The 23,308-nt window shown below is 40.7% G+C and overlaps 1 protein-coding gene across 1 annotated transcript in view; it reads right to left on the bottom strand.

Annotated features, from left to right (window-relative positions):
• Window positions 1-1,345: 1,345 nt before the first annotated feature.
• The window catches only part of CDX1 (caudal type homeobox 1), a 42,070-nt gene continuing 20,107 nt past the window's right edge, over window positions 1,346-23,308 (bottom strand). The window contains exons 2-3 of the mRNA XM_073621083.1: window positions 6,693-6,838; window positions 1,346-2,332 (exon numbers count right to left, since the gene is read on the bottom strand). Of these exons, the coding sequence (XP_073477184.1) occupies window positions 2,132-2,332; window positions 6,693-6,838 (347 nt within the window). The 3' untranslated portion in view covers window positions 1,346-2,131. The remainder of the gene's footprint in view (window positions 2,333-6,692; window positions 6,839-23,308) is intronic.

Raw genomic sequence — 23,308 nt, 5'->3', positions numbered from 1 at the left:
TGCAATTGTCTTGTACAATTTTCCTTTAGATTTACCAAAATCATATAATATGACATCAAAACAAAACACTTTCAATTTGTATGTAATCGGACAGGCCCTTGCACTACATAGTTGAAAGTAAATCTATAGGAAATTGAACAAGAAAATTGAATAATGTATGGCCAGCTTAAAGTGGTTGTAAAGCAGAAGGTTTTTTTTTAATCTTAATGCATTCTGAATGCAGCAGCCCCCCTCAGTCCTCCTAATACTTACCTGAGCCCCATCTCTATCCAGCGATGTGCATGACTGCTTCAGCTGTCCGAGGAAACATGGAAACATGTTATACATACGTACTATGTGAAATGGTTTTTGCACAGAGCAGCCCAGATCCTCCTCTTTTCGGGTTCCTCTTCGACACTCCTGTCCCCTCTCTCCTGTTGAGTGCCCCCACAGCAAGCACTTACTATGCCAAGCCGCAGCTCGGTGTGTCTATTCAGACATGGATAAATAGATATTCGCCAGCCCACCAAGGATCATCAGTTTCGTCCAAATAGCTAGGCAACTGGCATTTTGAAAAGAGGGCTAGCAATGGCAGTTCTCATTCATTTCTAATCACAAAATCAAGTTAACAAGCACCAAAGCAATGTTTTTCTATGTCTCCAGCTATTTCAACACTTGAAACCTTTATCAACTGCTTTCCCAGGAGAGATAAGGATGTCTTTACATACTGAGATCATGGTGCAAGCCACAGACAGAAAAATCACAATTGTGAATCTAGGAAACCATCCAGCAACTGAGGTTGATTATAAAGAAGAAACACAATGGCAGAAGCGGTTTGATTGAGCAGATGAGTTACCCTATTTATAGGTAAATCAGGCTCACTCCTGGTCCAACTTGCCTGCTGCTTCTCTGACACTTTTGGTTTTGGTTACAGTTAAAGCCCCCGATCACATTGACTGCGGCTTTGAAATCATGCAACTTCACCTGAAATCAAAAGTCACACCCAAAATCGACAAAAGTATTGCAGGAACTACTTTCTCAAATCGGTGCGGCACCACAAAGTCGGACGGTGCACCAATCGGAACAGTGCGATTGCATGACAAGTCGCTCCAATGTGAACAGGGACTTAGTCAGGTGCTTCATTAGCAGCCAATTAGCACCTTGCATTTAACAGAACCCATCCTGAATCAGCTGAGAACCGGAAATGTCAGAGAAGCACTGCACCAGTTGAACATGAAGGGAGCTTGCACTATCTAATGGGTGAAAATGTAATATTTTAGCGGACAGTAGGGGCACATAACACAAGAGGCTCCAGAAATATTTCAAATATTTATGTGTTGGGAAATTTGGTAATAAATGTCTAATATTTTTTCAGTGATAAGTGATACCAGCTGGCTTTACAACTCTACCATTGAATGGCTTTTATTCCAACAATAAAACAATAAAAATAGACTTTTGTGCAAACTTTTATCTTTAGAAAATAGATAACCACCATACCCTAATTAAATCTATGTATAAACATACACACTGTTTACATTATGCACGCATTCAACAATAGTGACCCTTTAAATTAGAAGGACTGAAGCCTGTGACTTCATTATCTGAGCAATTAGGCCACTTGATTTCTAAAGTGGTTTTCACAAATACACAATTTTTTGAAAATTTACCCAAAAAGGAAACAGTTATTAGAACTAAAAAAAAACATAATATACAACATACAAAAATGCCTCCTTTAGATTACAATTTCGTTTTTAAATACGATAAAACTAACTACTTAAGAGAGAGTCCAGTTTGGGTACAAATTAATTATTTTTCTTGTGCTAGATATTTATGAAATTGTACCAGCAGTTCTTTTAGAAAGCAGAAAAAAAGCTATTCTTATTGGTCCACAGCAATCAGTCAAGTTATCACGGTTACTCTCCCTGTGCAGTGTGAGAGAATGGATGAGAGAATCTGACTGGCTGCTATGGGCAGCAAGGACAGTTCTTCCTTTAGACATTTCTGATAAATAAGACGTGTCTTCCATTCTGCTGCAACAGTTGGCACCAAAATGTTGCACTTTTCTTCTAGCATACAGGTTTGTTAGATCACTGCAAAGAATGAATATATGGCATCCTCTTGAGTCCCAGTGTGTTTGAAGGCCTGATAAAATTTATGGAAGATATTCTTCTTTTATAGTCAGTGCACCTGGTGATACCATGTTACTGTTGCTGCTGCTACAAAGAGGGCCCATGCCAATGGTGGAGCCTACAGCGGGGGGTGTTGGTGTTGTGGTGCTGGCCTGTTGGCTCTGCATTTTCTTCTTATTCACTTTCCTTTCTTTTGCCCTTCGATTTTGGAACCAAATTTTTACCTGTACAAAAAAGAAATCACAATATAAAATGATGTGTAGGAACTCTTCCCTTCCTGTAGCTTGGTTGACCTGTAATAATACAGTAACACTGATATGAAAGCAGTTCATTCATGGAAATGCAAGGTCTGATGGTGGCCTAGATCAGCATGGAAGTCTAACAACTAGAATTTCTGGAAAGGGGAAGGTATTCAATTGCAGCCTATGTGTTTCTCTTAAAAGATAACTAAACCCAAAAACAAAAAAAAAGTAATACATTGCAGCTTACTGGTCCTTAGTGCACTGGTTACATTCATTTACATTTTTCAGGCCGGGATCATTTTCAGCAAATACAAAATCACCTCTTGATCATGCCATTGCAATTTCTGTGAGTTGAATTGAAATTACTGCTGCTGCAACAATTTTGGCACCAAAATATGTGTGGTGCTTATCCCCTTAGTGTTTCTAGAATATAAAATTGTTGGGTCATTACAAATAAAGACGATTTGTCATCCTTTATAGTCCCCAAATTCAGATGTGTAATTTAAAATGTTATATCCATGATGGACTTTCAACTGGGAAAGTATATATTGAACCCAAGGGGTAAAGAAGCCTACCAGAGCATAAGTAATGGATGCTTGGTTGGGGGGGATTGCTTGGGTATTCTTTACAGCTTTCCCTCCATTAGTTAAGTAATCAAATATAAAATGTGCTTGCAAAACCTTCATCTGTGTGATTGGCCACATTCTAGTGTGATTGGCCACATGCATTTTTCATTCCCTGTGGAATTATTTGGTGTTTTATTGGATTATGCTCAGATTGCATAGACCAGTGGTCTCAAAAGCCCTTTGCCTGCATTAATCCGGCTTGCCTTTACCTTGGGACACTTTTCCTCCAACTGACACCAATGATAGGGCACCATTCCGAACACTGATCCCATGGATGGGGCATTATTCCTCCCACTCATACTAACAATGAGGCACTATTCCTCCAACTAATAGCAACAATGAGGCATTGTTTACTCCCATTATTGCTGGGGCATTTTCCCCTCCCACTCGCCACAGTTTTGCCCCCCTAAAGCCTAAGGCTGCATTCACACCTGGGCGTATCGTTTTCAGGCAGAAAGACACGCTTTTTTTGCCACGATTTTGCTGTGATTTTGAACAGGTCAAAAGGCCACCAATGCAAAAAGCAGAAAAACGCCCAAATCTGCCCAAATTGAGCTCCAAAAAAAGCTCCAAAACTTTTTTGAGCTTCAGACGTTTGGCTTCAGGCAATTTGGAGTGGAGATGTGAACCATCTCCATAGAGAATAATACATTTTTTCTCCCCCAGCTATTTGGAGCTTCAGGCTTCAAGCTATGAAGCGCTGAGGTGTAAATGGGGCCTAAAGGACAATAACCTGGCCCTTTGTTCAGAAGGTTTGGAAACCCCTGGTATAGGCAATGCCTTTTTTTAATCATGTTGCCCCCAAAGTCCTTTCTTTATGACATTTTAAAGAGATCTGTAAACAAGGGTTGGAGATGAAGATTGCTGCAATCTCATATTGCATGACCTGCAGGCCAGAAATACATGGAATATCCTATCAGTTCAGCTTTCTGAACATGACAGCATTACTATGTGGGTAAGACTAGATGCTTTACATCATAACATCATACAGATAATGACTTTACTTCTTACCAAATTGAGTGGGCAATGTTGTTGTCTTTCTTCCTATGCTACTTCTGTGAATTTTTAAGACAAGTCCCCCCGTTGACTGTGGTCCTAACAAACTTACTGTTTAAAGCTGGGTACACATGGCCCAAAATTCAGCTGGTGAAATACAATAGCACAGCAGTGAGGATTCCGCAATTCCCCTTGCTTGCGTGGACTGGGGAATCCATGTGTCTGTTTTTTTTTATTCAGCCCGCCGAATGAACGAACAAAAAAAACAAAACAAAACATGTATATCCAGCTAAGAGTGACAACAATACTTCATAGATACAGTACAGTGAGTAAGCAATTGTTACCCTAAGGCAGGATCAGCAGGTTAAAGCAAAGGGGAAATAAAACTAGTGCTGCCATCACATCTAAGGATTGGTAAGCTGCAATGTAATATAAATTACATTTTTTGTTCTTGGGTTTAGATCACCAAAAGGTGGAAAGAGGTCCTGATTCCCCTAGATACAGTATATCCTTAGTGAGACCTCATTTGGCATACAGTATTGTGTCTAGTTTTGGTGACCTCGCTTATAAAAAGATATTAGTAAGATAGAACAAGCCCAGAAATGGGCAAGAAAAATGGTCTAAGTTTTGAGGGGTAAAACATATCAGGAGAGATTGCTAAGATCAAGAACATGGAGACATGACCTCAAACTAGCAGTAAGAAAGTTCAAAACTAAAAAAGTAGTGGATGCTGGGAACAGATTTGATTGGGAACAATAAAAAAAATGGCAAACAAAAAAAATGAAAAAAAGAGGCGGACTCGATGGATCACTAGATAATTTTTCTGCTGTCGCTTTTCAATGTTCCTAAGAAACTCACTTTTTGATTTAATTATCCCATCCAAAAGCAGTACAGACCGGAATTTCAGATTTCATAAAACTATAAATACATTTATTGTTTTATGTGTAAGAAAAATGAGTATGCTGGAGCCACAGTTCTGCAACAACAAAATTTTTCGCCTTCAGAACATTACTACAAAACAATAGGGATATGTTTTGCCATTTATGATGTTATTGCACCTATGTACTGTATATTTTTAGACTGCTGCAAATTTACAAAATCGTCATCTAAAAAGTTTTGGTACTGCCATTTAAAGGTACACTCCAGGCTATTTGAGATAGGCACCTCTCTTCTTCCCACACCCCCTTGGCTCCAGTGTTTGATAACCTGGAGTTTGAGTCGGGGACGCATTCTATTGAGAAACCCTTTCTTTCCTTTCTTCTTTTTCTGACCTACCCTCTCTTTTTTCTGTTGGATTTGATGTGACTCTATCCTAGTGGACATTGATTTTTCATTGGTGCCTTAAGGGCACTTTTGTGAAGATAAGGGCACCTATACCTTTTATTATCATAAGTATGGGCCTGTTTGGTCTGGATATGTTCCAGTTCATACCTTGCACATGTTATATGACAGGTGCTCTTATTATTGTGATGTTTGATAGCTATGTAACGTACCCTTGCTACTTATAGGAGATGTTCACTTATATGTTCCTTGTTGTTTTTGTAACTGCAACATTTATGAAGTATATGGTTTGCTATGTTTGCAAAAAAACTTTAATAAAACAGATTGAAATATAAAGGTTCAATCCACTCAGAAATAAACACTGTGTATGTGAATTCATTTAGATGAGGACCTGTTGAATGGCTCATAAATTTGATCCTGCCATTTACTTTGCGCAGATGGACCCCTGCTAGATAAATCTACTCAGTCACATGCATGTTTAGTTTCTGAATGGCTTAAATATGGTTCTATGAGAATGCACAACAGGGTGTTCGTTGGCTTATACATCGCCATAGAAGAAGAAGGGTTCTCATGTCAAGTGCAGGAGTGCCTGTATATATCTGCAGTAGCCTAAATACCCTGCATTTACAGGCAAATTGCTGTTTTGACAGCAACATTTTGACACTTCCAGGAGTGCCTGAGCTTGCCACAATCTTCCATCTCCATAAATTTGATGGGCTGCCTCACTGGGCAATAGGGATGTGCAGGAGGCAGAAAGGGCCAGGAAAGCTTTGGCACTCACTAACTGTAGCATAACCACTGCCCCTACACTACACTTTTTAGCAGCTCAGTCTTGATACTAAAATGACTAGAGATAAATCAGTAGGAATTGCAATTGCTTGTTGAACAAATTAAACAAAAGGCTGTCTGGGGTTGATTTACTAAAGGCAAATAGACTGTGCACTTTGCAAAGTGTATTTGCACTCCACAAGAGCAGTTGCTCCAGAGCATAGTAAATGAGCAGAAGCTCTACTGACTTCCATATCCAATCATGTGCAATCCAAAATTATTATTTATTTTTTTTCCTTGAACGTGATTGGGTATTTGCCTGTGAAGTGAAGCCTTACCTCATTTAATAAGCTCTGGGGCAACTGCACTAGCAGAGTGCAATTGCACTTTGAAAAGTGCACAGTCCTTTTGCCTTTAGTAAATCAACCCCTCTATGTAGTAAAGTACACAAATAGCTCATAAATAGAGATCAACTAACCCCCGATATCACCGTTGTGTCCTTCACTGATGTAGGGGTCGAAGGAAGGAACCCCAGCATGCAGTAGGGGACACAAGCATATGACACTCCCAGACGTGTTGAATGCCAAATGCTGCAGCCCTGGAATGGAGGGGAGATGGGGGGCCGCTAAGGAGGTGACTGCCGGAGATGTAAATATATATAAATGGATTACCTGTCGTTCTGTTAGTGACAATGAAGCTGCAAGTTCTGCCTTCCTGCGTATTGTGATGTAGCGACTGTAGTGAAATTCCTTCTCCAATTCTAGGCGCTGATGATCCGTGTATACAACACGGTATTTGTCTTTTGTTCTGGTCTTTCCTGAAAGGTAAAACAGGCAGATGTCAGTTAGCGGTGAAGCCAAACATCACTGGTGAAAAGTGTACACTGGTCTGCATACTTATTCCAACCCAGAAAGTACGGAAGCCATTGACAATCCGGCTTAAAGCCAAAATCCAATAATACACTATTGTTTGTATTTTTTAATGCAAGCAGTGCACATTGAGTAGCTTTAAGAGCAGAGTGACAAAGATGTGAACTCAGCCTGTTGCTTCTCCTTTACTGTCCAATCAAAGACAGGGGAAAAATTAAGTTACTTAGAGCTGAACTCTGGGCAGATACAGAAGACACAAATTAATGCAGGCCTGTATTTATTAATACACCATTGAATATGTTTTTAAATGCAAGCAATGTAAGTACCTGACCTGATATCAGCTTCTTGCAGTCTCTGTACAGCAGGGCTGAAGTATAAGAGGAAGAAGTAGCACAAGGAACCAATCAGTACATGTGCTGACAAGAAGCATGCTAATAGGTGGAGAAAGCAGGGAGATAAGCTCATCACTGTGTTGTTTCCATTTTACTGTCCATAAACAAGAAGGGGTAGGTCCAGGACAATTTGGGCTCAGAGAAAGTAAGATGAAAGATTCTGCCTATCAGAATGGGGACATCCAGCGACAAAAAAATTATTGTTTTTTCCACGTATTGCAAGAGTAATCTTTGAATTGAACTTAAATATTGGAGTAAAGTAGGTTTTGTTATTTTAACTTTTATTAGGCTATTCATTTTATCTTGCTACTTTTGGCAGGAGATCTCTGCTTTAACTGCAGGAAAAAAAATCAGGTCTTCTGCCCTACCTGACAGGGTTGTGCAGTGTAGTAGAGTTCTGTAAATATTGATTGGTAGACAACATTTCAAATCCTTTGGCAGATAAAAAGCTCCCTTATACATGTGTGTGTGTGTGTAATATATATATACAGCTTAAAGCAGAACTAAATTCACCAAATTAAAGTGGAACTTTAGTCAGAAAATTAAGTCCTGCTAGCTTTCTTCAGGCTGGCCCTTTTTGCAGGTATAGCTATGTAAAACATTTTAAATAAGTGCCTTTACTGTTTAAAATCCAGTAATACACAGTCTCACCCTGCTCTGCACATGCTCAATTGCTCTCTATTTTAGGGCACGGTGCCGGTGTTCTGCCGAGAAAGTTCCTCTCGGCGGATAAGGACCCCCCTCTACTGCGCAGGCGCAGCGCTTGCGCAGTAGGAGCCGGCGGAAATAGCCGAAGCCGAATAGACTAGAATTCAGCTGTACACGGCGCCTGTAAGAGGGCCCCTCGCGGGCTCCCTTCGCTCGCCACGCTTCGAGCACGGCCTCGCTTCGCTCGGCACTTTTTTATTCTCCCTCTAGGTCTACATGGATGGTGGGGCTTCAACCTGGACCTAGGGCGCAGACACCGTGTACAGCTGATTGAAGTTTTTCAGCTTCGGCTATTTTCGGCGGCTGCTAGTCCTCCGTACTGCGCAAGCGCTGCGCCTGCGCAGTACAGGGGGTCCTTATCCGCAGAGGGAACTTTCTCGGCAAGACACCGGATTTGTAGAGGCTGACCTGCTAACATCCTAAAGATTTACTGCTGTTCAGAGGCTCTGGGCTTCAGCAAAATGGCAGCCTCCAGTAAGAAAAAAAAAGGAGCAATGCTGACGGCAATTTACAGCATACACTCAATTTGGTAGCATAATTATTCATGTGAAATGTATGTTGTTTGCTAAAGGACATTGTTTTTTATACAGTTGTTATGGGTAAAGTTCCACTTTAACTATTGCCCAAAACAGTTACATTCAAGGTATGCCGTGAATGATAATTGTCAAAGTTGTATGAGCCCTAAACCAAACTGCTGGTGTCCTAGCTGATCACATGTACTGCACCATGGCAACTGCAGATCAAATAGAGGCTAAGATGGCAGCTTCCTTGGGTGTAAAAGATAGTAGGGTTTAGTTCTGCTTTGAGTTTCTAGAAATAACCAATAAAGAAGCTATGTTTGCCTTTCTATCAACTAAGCAAATGAAGGTTGTATTTTAGCTATGTAACCAAACAAATCTGTATTACAGCCAATATAACATTTACAGTTATATAACAGAATAAACTATAGTTAAGCTTGACAATAAAAGACTGCATTTAACCATCCACTCTTTGAGTTATTTATCATTCTGATTGTAAATTATGAGTACGGATATAGTGGGGTTGATTTACTAAAGGTAAATAGACTGCACTTTGCTAGTGCAAGTTGCACTCTGCAAATGCAATTGCTCCAGAGCTTAGTAGAGGAGGGAAAGCTCTGCTGACTTCCAACATCCAATCATGTGCAAGCAAAAAAGCATTTTTTTAAATTTTCCTTGCATGTTATCGGGTATTCTTTAAAAAGTAAAGCTTCATCTCATTTACTAAGTTATGTATCAACTGCACTTGTCAAGTGTACAGTCTACAGTATTTGCCTTTAGTAAACCCACCCAACTATGTTGCTAGTTTATCAATGCTATATCATTTCAATTTGTTTTAACTGCACTTTGTTCCACCCTTTTAGGCCTAATTAACCCATGATGCTTGACGGAATTTCGGAACGCCTCTGAACTAAACCTAATATGCCATAGGGAATCTGAATGGAGTAATCTCAAATGTACCTCCAGAGGAACCCTATACAGAAAAATAAAGTGGGTGGGCTTCATTTCGGAGTCGATTTCTGCTGCCCTATGTAATGTCTTTATGGCAACCCATTTCTTGGGTTGTTGCATGGTACTACTTTCCATATTGTTGCTGCTCCCTGTCATATAACACAGGAACCAATCTCTGACAGTAACAGGACCTCACAGGGGAAGATCTACCTTTTGGGGGTCACACACAGCAATACGAAACTGACAGACATTGTAACTCTTCTTGATTGTACTTAAAAGGTGGTTTTCTAACTTTTTGATTTTATGTTAGAAGATTATCCCATCAATTCTTGTTCTGGTCAAAGGAAATGGGAAGTGAGGGGTAATATGGGGTTAGGGTTAAAATACAATGAGTATCCATGTGGGGATACAGGGAGAATTAGTGTTAGGGTTGGATATAGACCGCTTTCACACTGGGGCCGCCTGGGCGTTTGCTGTAAAGCTCCGCTCGTTTTAGTGGCGCTTTACTGCTGTTTAAGCGGCGCTTTACCGCTGTGTAAGCGGTGCCTTTACGTTGCTTTTCGGCCGCTAGTGGGGTGGTTTTAACCCCAAAAAAGGGGTTAAAAAGTCCCGTGTTGTGGTGCTTCAGAAGCGCTTTTCAGGTGATTCGGAAAGCGCTCATTCTTTGCAATGGGCAGAAGTATTTTGGGGGTGCTGTATACGGTGCTCCCAAACCGCCCCAAGATGCTGCTTGCAGGACTTTTTCTAACATCCCGCAAGCGCACCGCCCGGGTGTGAAAGCACCCATTGCAATGAATGGGAGGCAGTTTTCATGCGCTTTACAGGCGCTATTTCTAGCGCTAAAACGCCTGAAAACTGCCTCAGTGTGAAAGGGTTCTTAGGTTTAATTGTAGGGTTAGTTCAAGGGTTGGGGTCAGGTTACAGGGAGGCATAGTGTGAGGATTGGGTTGAGGGTGAAATAGAGGCTTAAAGTGACTGTAAACTCTGTTACACCACTTTTACCTACAGGTAAGCCTATAATAAGGCTTACCTGTAGGTAGGTACCTTGAATATCTCCTAAACTTGCACATTTTAGGAGATATTCAGTATATGCGCTTCTGCCGACATAATCAGTGCATGGCCGCTGGTGCCGTTTCTTCAAGACTCGTGCCATAACTGGTGGCTCCCGAGCAGCGCTGGACCCGCGAACCCGGAAGTAACTCCGGTTGAAGATGTCCGCCATGTACTTGGGAGTGCCGACGCCGATTCGGGGCATCGTTCTAAGGTAAGTATTTCATAATGAGCTAGTATGCCATTCATACTAGCTCATTATGCCTTTGTCTTGCAGGGTTTGTTTGTTTTTTTTGTTTTTTTCTGAGGTTTACAACCTGTGAAAAAACATGTGCAATATCTGCGCTATTTCAAACCATGTGAATATAGCAGCCACTTGAACTGTCTGTGATATAAAGCAGCGCTAATAAATGAATATCAGTGTTATGAAAACATAGATAAAATTAAACATAACGAAATAGACTTATAAAGTGAAAAAAATTGGTAAAAAAAGTTTACTAAATAAACCAAAAAGTCCATCATAGTCCTTTAAAACATTGGCTAAAATAAATGTGCACCACAAAAAAAGTTCAACAAAAAGGGGAGGGCAGGTTATGCACAGATCACTTCATCCGCAAGTGTCCCCACATCCATGAATTCACAATGCTTCCACCACCAAGTGACACCAAGTGCTCATGCCTCTTACCAGATCAAATGGACCATCATATAGTATGGTCAAATGCGTGTATTAAATCTCCTTATGCAGGATGAACTCTAGAACACCAGTTACATGTAGGGTTAGTGTGGGAGTTGGGAAGCGTAGTGTTCAGGTCAGGGTTAGATCACAGGAAGTATTCCATTCTGATGGCTAGGTTTACAAGGAGGTTAGTGCAAAAGGTCGCTTACAAGTAGGAAACTCTTCTAGCTTTTGGAAAATCTGTGCTGAAAACTACCAGTGATGAGCTCCCAACTCTATAAGCTAATGTCTGAAAAACATGCATAAAGACCATAGCTACTACAAGCATAGTCAAACATCCTGACACATACATAGATTAAAAAGGAGACAAAGTTGCTTAGTGTCTGTTGACCCTATGTGGCAAGCTTGGATTTTCACACTGATAAGTGAAAGGTAAAGGGGTTAATTGTTGCTCTGGAAATTCAAAGGAACGTGCTGTAAAGTTTGTCTAGCACTCAGTTATCGATTTTCCTTTTCTTTACCAACCTATATTGTCATTTAATGTTAGGTTATCCCTTCTAAACTTGGAGTCTAGCTGTCTGCGGGGAGATCTAAAATAAATTATTACATTTCCACAAATCAATAAAGTATGATGCGCAACGCAGTTTGTTTACATCATGCTTGCTGAATCACTATTACTTCAGCTTCATTCATATAAGCAGCGTGTACCTGGGCAGTACTCTAAGTTGGGTTAATGTTCATTAATTACACACTTCACTGAGGGGTTGATTTACTAAAGACAAATAAACTGTGCACTTTGCAAAGTTGCCCTCTGCAAGTGCAGTTGCTCCAGAGCTTAGTAAATAAGGCAAAGCTTCACTTTGCAAAGAATACCCAATCACATACAAGGAAAAATAAATAGCATACAGTATTTGCTTGCACATGATTGGATGATGGAAGTCAGCAGAGCTTCTGCTCATATACTAAGCCCTGGAGCAACTGCACTTGCAGAGTGCTACTGCACTTTGCAAAGTGCACAGTCTATTTGCCTTTAGTAAATCAACCCCTCAGTGTTATGATGGCAAGTATATGCATTATGGTCAGTTTATTTTGTAGGCATGGCATGGTAACCCAATGTAGACAAAAGATGCAACACTCTCACCAAGGAAGCCTCCTGGATATAAAGGTAGAGCCCACAATAGTGTGCTCTGGCTGCTGTGTCCTCCAGACAACACTTAAAGGGGTTGTAAACCCTTGTGTTTTTTAACCTTATGCATCCTATGCATTAAGGTGAAAAAAACTTCTGACACTGACCAGCCCCAGCCCCCGTTTTACTCACCTGAGCCCGTTCGTTCCCACAGCGGAGACATGCTCTACCTATCTGCCCGTTGTCTCGGCTCTTGATTGGATAGATTGATAGCAATGCAGCCATAGGCTCCCGCTGCTGTCAATCAAATCCAATGATGCGGGGCCGAGTCCGGCATTCTGTGTCTATGGACGCAAAAGCCGGACTCGGGAGCGCCCCCGCATGGTAATCCCCAGGTAGAGTGCTTCCTCTAGGGGGTTTAGCGATGTGGGGAGAAGCTGATAGCACTGCCGGGGGACCCCAGAACAGGTTAATCTAGGCCAATCTGTGCAAAACGAACTGCACAGTGGAGGTAAGTGTACAGAGTGACATGATGGTGGTGAAGTAAGATCCTCACCGGCCCTCCCCTTTTTCTTCACTTATTCTGTTTGATTTGTTGTTCGCTTATTTATGTGCATTTGTAGGTGTGCATTTTTCTACGTGAATGCATTTTGTTTTTGATGCAAAAAAAAATCACTTTTCCATTTGTCTTCTGATTTTCACATATGTTTGTTTGCTCTTGGTTTTTGTCTTGTATGTGCATTGGGCTTGTATTTTTCTCCTGTGGTAGGTATAATTGTCACAGCAAGCTGTGTCCCTTGGCTGACTGAGATGGCAGTAAAAAGGCTGGCAGGGTGGCACAGCTTGAAGGTTATTGATGAGGGCTAGAGGGCTGGTCAGCTTATCAGTACCACTAACAGCAAGGGAATGAAAAATGTTGTTTTCTTATGTAGCAGGTGCCCTGCATATCCCATGGCCTGGCCAAGCTGGCCGAGGTTCTTCTGTGAGGGAGAGAAGTGCCTGTCAGCGTCTGAATGGGATTTTTCACCCCCTCCTTTTTCTTCTCTTCACACAGACACACAGAGCTGCTCACTCTGCACCCTTCCCTGTGTCCCTATTGGCAGGAGGAGGAGAGCCAATGACAGGAGCAATTACAGGAGCAAATCAGAAGGACTGTAACAAGCAGCAGCAGCAAAGGATTCTGGGACATGTAGTCCCCATCTAAAACGGCTCCATAGCTTTTTATGGAGTCAGAACTACAAGAGCCAGCCTGCTCTGGGGGCAAAGGAACTAGAGACTTCATCTTGCTGATCTGAAGAGACTCTCAGACAACATGAGGCAAGAGAAGAAATTGGACTTAGTGGAGAGGTGCTGCCTCCCATGTCAGTCCACTGCATTGTTTGAGGCATCCACAGCCAGTCGGGGACATCCAGCCTGTGAGAGGGAGATCCCAGGTGCATATCCAGATGCACCTGCCTAGACTGTGTGAGGCATTCCGGTGTGAGTGGACCAGTCGGGTCGCTAGAAGATCCTGCCTGTTCCAGGACGTTTGTTTTGGCCCGGGCCGCAGGATTGGGTGAGAGGGCTTTTGCCCATTTGCAGGAAACAAGGACACTGCACAGATAGAGTTGTATGGACACTGTATACATACAACATGCTGTTAGTCACCTTGCTGACACTTGTAGTGCCACAGGACACCAGGCCATTCAGATACAGAGACACTGTATACAGACACCATTCCCTTTCATCTTGCTGAGGAAGATTCTGCATTCTTACTTGATAATCCGGGCCAACAAACTTAAGCGGTTCCTGTGGAGGTAGCGATACACTTAAATATGCCATTTATGTTTTAACATGCATTGCAGATTTTTGGAACGGCTGAAGCCCTGGTAAGTTCCTTAACCAGAATAAGCAGTTAGGGACAGTATTGGCTTCAGACATGAATATGTTATTGTTATTTTGGTAGAATCCAGAAATTCGTGGCTTGTAAAATCTCAGATCAGCCAAAAAAGGATTGTTTTGGTATTTATGTTTTGGACATCAACATCTATGGTGTTATCTTTTGAAGCTGTGACCGATATATATATTTACATAAAATATATATCATTCCAACAATTCCTCTTGTCAAATGACACAACATGCTTTTTTGCGGACTAGAATTGCAAGACTTAGTGTCAGCCCTGCTCAATTGTCTGTTGCTACATTCTCCTTATCTCCACACCATAGGGACTAAATGTTCTGTAGTCCAAAATAAAAACTGGTACAACTCTTTGAGATAACACAGAAAGGGTGTATAGGAAAGCTCTGAATACCTAACAATGTGTATGCACGTAACTAACAGATATAACAAAATACTTTCAGTGGTATATTTAATACACCAAAAGGGAGCAAATAAGAGATGTTCATCATTGGAGTTTACATACATTTTAAAGAGGAACTGTAGTCTACTCACACCATTTTTAATAAAAACATCTTTGCCATTCTGAAGCTTCCTTCCAACCACTTTGCATATTATTTTATATATACTGTGGTTCTGTACTTCCCAAATATGCTACAGAAATCTCCCTCCACTGAGTCTGGCTGCAACCATTTTAACTGTTGGCAGCTGAAGCTGCTGCCTATTCACTTCCTGGATATACACAGAGGCACACCTCCAGCTCTGCAGCCCTGCAGCTCTCATTGGCCTTCTTATGACTCACCCCCCTTCCTTCCTGGCAAACTCTCACAAGAGTAAGAGAGAAAGAGCCGTGCATGATGTCATAAGCCTAGGCTTTTTACCAGACAAGAAACAGGAAGTGGGCTGTATAAGGTATTTACTGGCAGAAAAAAATGTTTTACTATCCAAAGTTAAAACAACAAGGGCAGAAGATTTAATAGATGGAAAGTTGAAAAAATGACTGAAGTTCTGCTTTAAACTGATGCAAGTAAATTGATTTTAATATATGTAAAAAAAAAAACACAACATAAAACATGCTTTAGACTAAGGTGAAAAAGCATCCTTTCAGCATTTTTTTTTCAAAATGCTTCTACATATTACTTGTGATGTGAGTGAATCAAGCCTGAGGTTACACATGTAGTGTGTAGCACAACATGGACACCTGTGGCATAATTATGCAATAAAATTTGCACTAGCGGGTAGTGAACAATTGTAATGTGAGCTTGAAGACACGTGAAAAATAGGTGTTTATAAGGATCATAATTTCCAATCTTAGTTTGTTATAATAGTTGGCTTTACTATTCAGGAATAGGTGTGGGTGCTGTTAATCACTTGTCTTCTCTTCCTGTCAGAGCAGAAATGTCAGCCCAGTGTTACGCTGTAAAGTCTTCATGAAGGCTCAACTCAGGCAAGAGATATCCAAGTGATTTTGGCAAGCTTTTTAAAAAGGAATGTATACTGTTTTTTTTTTTAACATAATTTATTTATTAGGCTCCATGGGCCTTAAAAAAACACTAGTTCCCTTGGAAGAAAAAATTCACTTATGTAGAGCTTTTTTGTACACATGTTTAGGCACGTTTAGGAGTGTTTAGCTTTTTTTCTGCCAGAAAGCTGCCATCGCAAAAACACAAACTAGAAGTGTTTTTTTTTCCTGCCTCTAAACGCTGAGCTTAAAATATGCCTCATCCCAAAGTCCATGGACACATAGGATAACATTGAGCTGCCTCTACAGTCAAAATACAAAACTCCTGTAGAAGCAATGTTTTTAAGCTAGTGTGCATGGACCCTTGTAGTTGGCCCTAAAATGTTTGTTTTTTTTAAATATTAACTTAGGCATTAATGCTGAAACAAATATGAAATATAGCATACTAATAATTTTCTTTCTTCGTTTGAGCAAGCTGGTGAAGCTTTGGCATTTAGAGTCCATTTACACTAATGTGCCACCATAAGGCACTCACATGCGTTGGTACCCTCTGGTGCCATTCATTTTGAAGAGCACTCCAATGTACCTGTGTTGCTGTGCACCACAATGCATGTAACTCATCTGGAAAGCTGGAATATATACATTTTGTTATAGGGTATTGAAACGTTTTAAAACACACTATCCTTTTAAACTGATCCTGAATGTCCTCCAATCTGAACACCCTCTGATCTGTAATGGTGCTGTCATGTTCTGAGTTCAGAAGAAGGAAATCTGGCTTAGAAAAATGGTAATATTTAAATAATCAATATTTTAGAAAGATGTGGTCTAAGCTTTTTGTGTGTTTATTATAAGAGAAAGGGACGGCACCTTTGAGTTATTTTCACATCAGTATCCACGTAAGCCATCTGTTTATTTATCAGCATTAATGAGCCACTTCATTTGCAGTCCTCTAATGTATAATGATTTATAACTATCCATAAGATAAGCAGAGGTATTAATTTCCTATCCCAGCTGTAGACAGCTGGCTAACCAGCGGCTTTCATGACCAGCCTATTATTGATTTCTACAGGAGCTGTTGAGTGAAGTCATAATCAGTGGCATTTTAACCTTGCAGCTAATTAATCTGTGAAAGAACATTAACAATAATAGTCCCGACAAACCTTAAAGGAACTGTGCTGTTCTTATTCATGGCAAAGCAACAGGTTCTCTTTTATGCCCCCCTACCCCAAGAACACATATTTACCTTCTCCCCATTTCCTCAATGTTCAATTTCGCTTCTGTTATTGAAAAATAATTTGGCTATGAAGGAGCGTGTGACTTATGCCCCTTCCTTGCCCCCTGACAGTGCTACCAAGTGGATGCACAGAGAAAGTTCTCAGCCCTCTGTTAGCTCCAACTAAAGGAACTCAAGCAAACTAATGAAGCCTACCAGTCAGGACTCGTTCACACCATAAGGTGTGTCCAAGCATGCACTTTTTGTGTTTTCCCATGCGGTGCATTTAGGGCAGTCCATTCGTTTCAATAGGCTGTCCTATGTGCCTGAAGAGTGCAAAAATAGGGCAGGTACAATTTTTCCAGGCAGGTACACGTTCCTGCACTGAACCTGGTGTAAAAAAAGCCCTCAATCATGAGAACAACCAGGAAACTAGTACTTTCAGAAGGTGTTCAGCAATGGCAGATTCCATATTCTTCTCAGCACAGTTCTCCAGAAGACTGCTGAAGTGGAGATCCATACTTTTCACATCAAACAATTCTTCATGGTCTATGTTGGCCATTATGGCTTGTCAGCTGACCTACTGTACATTTATGGGCTGATTGCAGGTTCCTGTAGTACGTACGTCAGCATGGGTCTGAACATCAACAGACAAAAAAATTACTTTCTGCAGTTTGTTTCCGCTAATGTACAGACTGGCAATGTAACTATCTTCCAAAAACATTCATTTATCACACAGATCAGTGGAAGACTTCTGACAGCCAATGACAGTGGTCAAACTCAGCACATGATTTAGGGTGTTTTTTGCACCTAATGTTATTCTTTTCTATACAACTATCCTTTCTTTTGGTCCAATGTAGAACTGTGTATTAAAATGCACTATGCATCATAAGCATCTGTAATATTCTGAATCTGCATTCCTAAATTGTGTATCCCAATCTCTTTGAAATGAATTGATTTTTGGCTATTTACTTGTATTCTCCCCCACGTCATAGAAGATGTGCCCGGTTGAGTGTGAGGTTGACCGTTAGACCATCCTGTCTCCTGCCACAGTTGCTGCTGATAACAAATACACAAAAAAAGGAATGATGTCATATAGCAAGGATGATGTGAAAGGATGTAAAGGCTTAACTGACAGTCTTGACAACCTTCAAGACTTACTAAAACTGGAGCACTCAGAATCTGGTGCAGCTATGCATGGTATCCAATCAGCTTCTAAGTTCAGCTTGTTCAATTAGAGTGTAACTCCACTTTTGTTGAGAAAAAAACATTCCCCTCTGGGTGATCTATGTACATTGCAAGGATTATAACAACCTTTGTTGCAGATTCCTACCTTTTGTTATTCTGAAGAAATCCCTCTGTGTTCCTCTGTGCCCCTGTGGGAAAATGAATCTAATGGGAGTGGTTTCATAATTATCAATCAGCTTTGGCACCTGCAGAGCACTAAGGCTGGGAAGGCTGCTGGGTCTGCATCCCTTTAGTTGTGTTACTATTGGAAGTATCTCACCAAAAATTACATTTTTGCTGCAGGGGATGCCTGAAATCTGACTTGTATCTTAGGCAGACTTCTAGGAAAATCAGTGAGCCAATCACACAAGCAGGAAATTATGTTTCTTGGGGTGTGTTCAGTACACATTCTGTGTACAGAATAACTCCAGGTAGTCATATTGCATAGCATTTTCAGATAATTACCGAGCTGCAGATTGAAAAGGAAAGGTCATTTTTAATAACATTCAATAACAATATGATTGTGTTGCAATTGTATACGCTATATTATTTTTTACTTTATTTGCTATTTTCCCCCCCCCCCCGCGAAAGTGGAGTTACCCTTTCAGCTTTGACAGTAAAACCTGGAAGCTGATTGGCTTCTTTGCAGAGCTGCACCAGATTTTGTACGCTCCAGTTTTGGTAAATCAACCCCGGAGTGTTAGTTATAAGCCATGTCCTCAGGCAGGTGCCCAGCAGTCTGGCAATGGGGTGACATCTCTAATAGGGATTGAATACAAGTGAATAATAGACTACACACATAACCCCAAGAGACAGCAGAAGCATTTCAGACCCCAAACCCTTTCTTTCCTGTGCACATGCTTTACTGCATATAAAATGTAAGTCCAACTTAGTTAGAAATATTTAGTTTTGGTAACTAACATGACTTTTTTTTCAAGCATTTTGATCCTTTTGTTTCACCTGGTGATTATGCCAGTAATACACTTCCAGCCCCAAGCTGATAATGTCCACTCATACCCTACTGTCTCAAGAGAACAGAAACAGCACATAACTACTGAGCGCTTCCCTGGTCATCTTATCCATAACACAGAAGGACAGAGTCCTTTAGTCAGAACAATATAACTGACAGCACTGGCAGGGAGCACCAGAAATTATCAGCCAATATGATTTCTGGGAAGATCAACTTATTATATATATATATATATATATATATATATATATATATATATATATATATATATATATATATATATATATTAAATATATATATATATTAAATATATAGTCAAAAGTATTGGGACAACTGCCTTTACACGCACATGAACTTTAATGGCATTCCAGTCTTATGCCCCGTACACACGGTCGGACTTTGTTCGGACATTCCGACAACAAAATCCTAGGATTTTTTCCGACGGATGTTGGCTCAAACTTGTCTTGCATACACACGGTCACACAAAGTTGTCGGAAAATCCGATCGTTCTGAACGCGGTGACGTAAAACACGTACGTCGGGACTATAAACGGGGCAGTGGCCAATAGCTTTCATCTCTTTATTTATTCTGAGCATGCGTGGCACTTTGTCCGTCGGATTTGTGTACACACGATCGGAATTTCCGACAACGGATTTTGTTGTCGGAAAATTTTATCTCCTGCTCTCCAACTTTGTGTGTCGGAAAATCCGATGGAAAATGTCCGATGGAGCCCACACACGGTCGGAATTTCCGACAACACGCTCCGATCGGACATTTTCCATCGGAAAATCCGACCGTGTGTACGGGGCATAAGTCTGTAGGGTTCAATATTGAGTTGGCCCACCCTTTACAGCTATAACAGCTTCAACTCTTCCGGGAAGGCTATCCTCAAGGTTTAGGAGTGTGTCTATGGGAATGTTTGACCGTACTTCCAGAAGCGCATTTGTGAGGTCAGGCACTGATGTTGGAGGAGAAGGCCTGGCTCGCAGTCTCTGCTCTAATTCATCCCCAAGGTGTTCTATCGGGTTGAGGTCAGGACTTTTTACAGGCCAGCCAAGTTGGGAGCATGAAATTATCCAAAATGTCTTGGTATGCTGAAGCCTTAAGAGTTCCCTTCACTGGAACTAAGGGACTCAGCCCAACCCCTGAAAAACAACCCCACACCATAATCCCCCCACCACCAAATGATTTGGACCATAAAGACATGGATGAGCAAGTTTAGGATGGAGGAACTTGACTGGCCTGCACAGTCCTAACTTCAACCCAATAGAACACCTTTGGGATGAATTGGAGCAGAGGCTGCGAGCCAGGCCTTCTCGTCCAACATCAGTACCTGACCCCACAAATGTGCTTCTGGAAGTACGGTCTAACATTCCCATAGACACACTCCTAAACCTTGTGGACGGCCTTCCCAGAAGAGTTGAAGCTGTTATAGCTGCAAAGAGTGGGCCAACTCAGTATTGATCCCTACGGACTAAGACGGAGATGCCTTAAAAAGTTAATGTGCGTGTAAAGGCAGGTGTCCCAATACTTTGGACAATATAGTATATATATATATATATATATATATATATATATATATATATGTACATATATATATATATATATATATATATATATATATATATATATATGTACATATATATATATATATATATAAAAAACAGACCAAGGGAGAGCAAATAAGAGAAGCTCGTTGTTAGGGTTTACGTAAACTTTCAATAACCTAGGTATGAGTGTAATTCTTTTTACTGCTCCTAATTAATTTACAGTGTCTCCATTATATTATGTATCTACAAATGCTATGAATGACTTTTATGAGCATGAACAATAGTTGTGATTTATTTTTTGAGTATTTCTCTATATGTTGACAGATAACACATACAAATATTATACATCATAAATAGAAACCTATAAAATTGTGAGATCGCATTGTTAACATTTACAGCTTAGACAAGGAAAGGGTGTGATTCAAGTCAAGTCAATTTCTCTTGTTTTTCCAGTTTTCCCTTTTCTCAGACATAGTTTGTAGATAGTAATCCAAAAGTACCCATAGATATTAAATTAGAGAAGTTTAACAAAAGGTTTTGATTTTTAAGTAATCATACAGTGTAATTCCAGTAAGGACAAAGCTGAGATATTACTGAGGCTATCTTAAAGTTTACTGTCTAATGCCCCATACACACGGTCGGACTTTGTTTGGACATTCCGACAACAAAATCCATGGATTTTTTCCGACGGATGTTGGCTCAAACTTGTCTTGCATACACACGGTCATACAAAGTTGTCGGAAAATCCGATCGTTCTGAACGTGGTGATGTAAAACACGTCCGTCGGGACTATAAACGGGGCAGTAGCCTATAGCTTTCGTCTCTTAATTTATTCTGAGCATGCGTGGCACTTTGTGCGTCGGATTTGTGTACAGACGATCGGAATTTCCGACAACGGATTTTGTTGTCGGAAAATTTTATATCCTGCTCTCAAACTTTGTGTGTCGGAAAATCCGATGTAAAATGTGTGATGGAGCCCACACACGGTCGGAATTTCCGACAACAAGGTCCTATCACACATTTTCCGTTGGAAAATCCGACTGTGTGTACAGGGCATTAGTGTTAGGTTTCAAAGCGTAAGTTTACATTCAGGAAGATTTTACAAAAAATCCCGCTATGCAGTCCTGTATTCAATAATAGTACATACCAGAGCTCCTCCTGTTGTAATGATGAAGGTCCACCTATTACCGATGCAGTCTGAACAGCCCTGAGAGGCCACTAGGGGGCACATTATTGTGATATTCAACTTGTCCTGCAAATGGCAGGATGAAGAGGAACAGGGGGTTTGGGACCACAACATCTGCATCTGTAATGGAACGACCTTTACCTGAACAGGAGGAGCTCTCATATGTACTATTCATTGGATACAACTGCATAGGGGTATTTTTTGAAAAATCTACCCGAATGGAAACTTACACTTTGAAGTTTTTATTATTAACATTGAATTAACACTAACATTGCTTACTCTTTCATATTTTGCTCCCTCTTATCGGCAACTGCATAGTGGGGGTTTTATTGACATTATCTGTTGGGTTTTTACTATCATATGTTTCCTTTTTGGGGAAATTTCCTCTCACTTCCTGTGAGAGGAAGGCGATGCAGGAGGTGATGGGAAATCTCTCCAACAAAGATACAGAAAAAATCAAAAACACATTTCTAATAGAGAAAGGAAGGGTCAGAACTTCTGACCATGTTTTTATTGCCGTTGATGCCTTCCTGTCCCACTACCCTTATTTCTATTTCCTCTATTCTTAACTGTTCTGCTGAAAATTCTTGTGTTTTATCTGCTAAGGTTATGGTTACACCACTGCACACTCCCTTAACCTCCCTGGTGGTATTCCCGAGTGTGGCTTGGGGTGGAATTTCAGAACCAAAAGTGGTGACCCTGAGCCAGACTCGGGATCGCATCGCAGGATCCAGGAAGAGCTTACTTACCTTGTCCCCTGGATCCTGCGATGTCTCCCCGCAGTGTGAACGGCTCGTCCTCTGCTCGATTAATCACGGAGCCGAGCTCCATTTCCTGCGAGTGCTGCGACACACGGGAACGGAGAACGCCGTCAAATTCAAAAAGTGAAACACACACAATACATACAGTATACTGTAATCTTACAGATTACATTACTGTATGAAATTATTTCACCTCCCTTTTGTCCCTAGTGGTTTGTCCAGTGCCCTGCATGCAGTTTTATATTATATATACTGTTCTTTCTGCCTGGAAACTGGAGATTATCCATAGCAACCAAAACCGTCCCTTTGCATCTAAAGTGGTTTTAGACCAGCTAGAAAACAGCGATAATAAATTAGAATCACTCACAGAATTGAGCGATAGTGATTTGTGGGGAGATCCGTCATCAAACACTGAAAAGTAATGACAGCGACAATTCTGAAACTGAGCAAATTTCAGTGTTTTTGACTTGATTACATTATTGAATAATTTTTATTATTATTATATTATTATTTGGTATAATTATTTATAGTTATTTATTATATTATAATTTATGATTTCGTGTTTCAAACTTTATCATACCCGAGATGTCTACTAGACTCTTGTTTGGACACATTTAAGTGGCCTACAATATAAAACGCCAAATTTCCATGCAAAATAATTGTACCGCTTTCAGCATCAAAAATATGAAATAATCATACCGCCAGGGAGGTTAAGAGTTGTTGGTTGCTTTATCAATGTAACTGGTTCAGGC

Source organism: Aquarana catesbeiana, linkage group LG03, assembly GCF_042186555.1.
Source record: "Aquarana catesbeiana isolate 2022-GZ linkage group LG03, ASM4218655v1, whole genome shotgun sequence".
NCBI classification, from domain to species: domain Eukaryota; kingdom Metazoa; phylum Chordata; class Amphibia; order Anura; family Ranidae; genus Aquarana; species Aquarana catesbeiana.
Note: the sequence above shows the minus strand (reverse complement) of the source record. Positions and strands in the feature narration are given on the sequence as shown.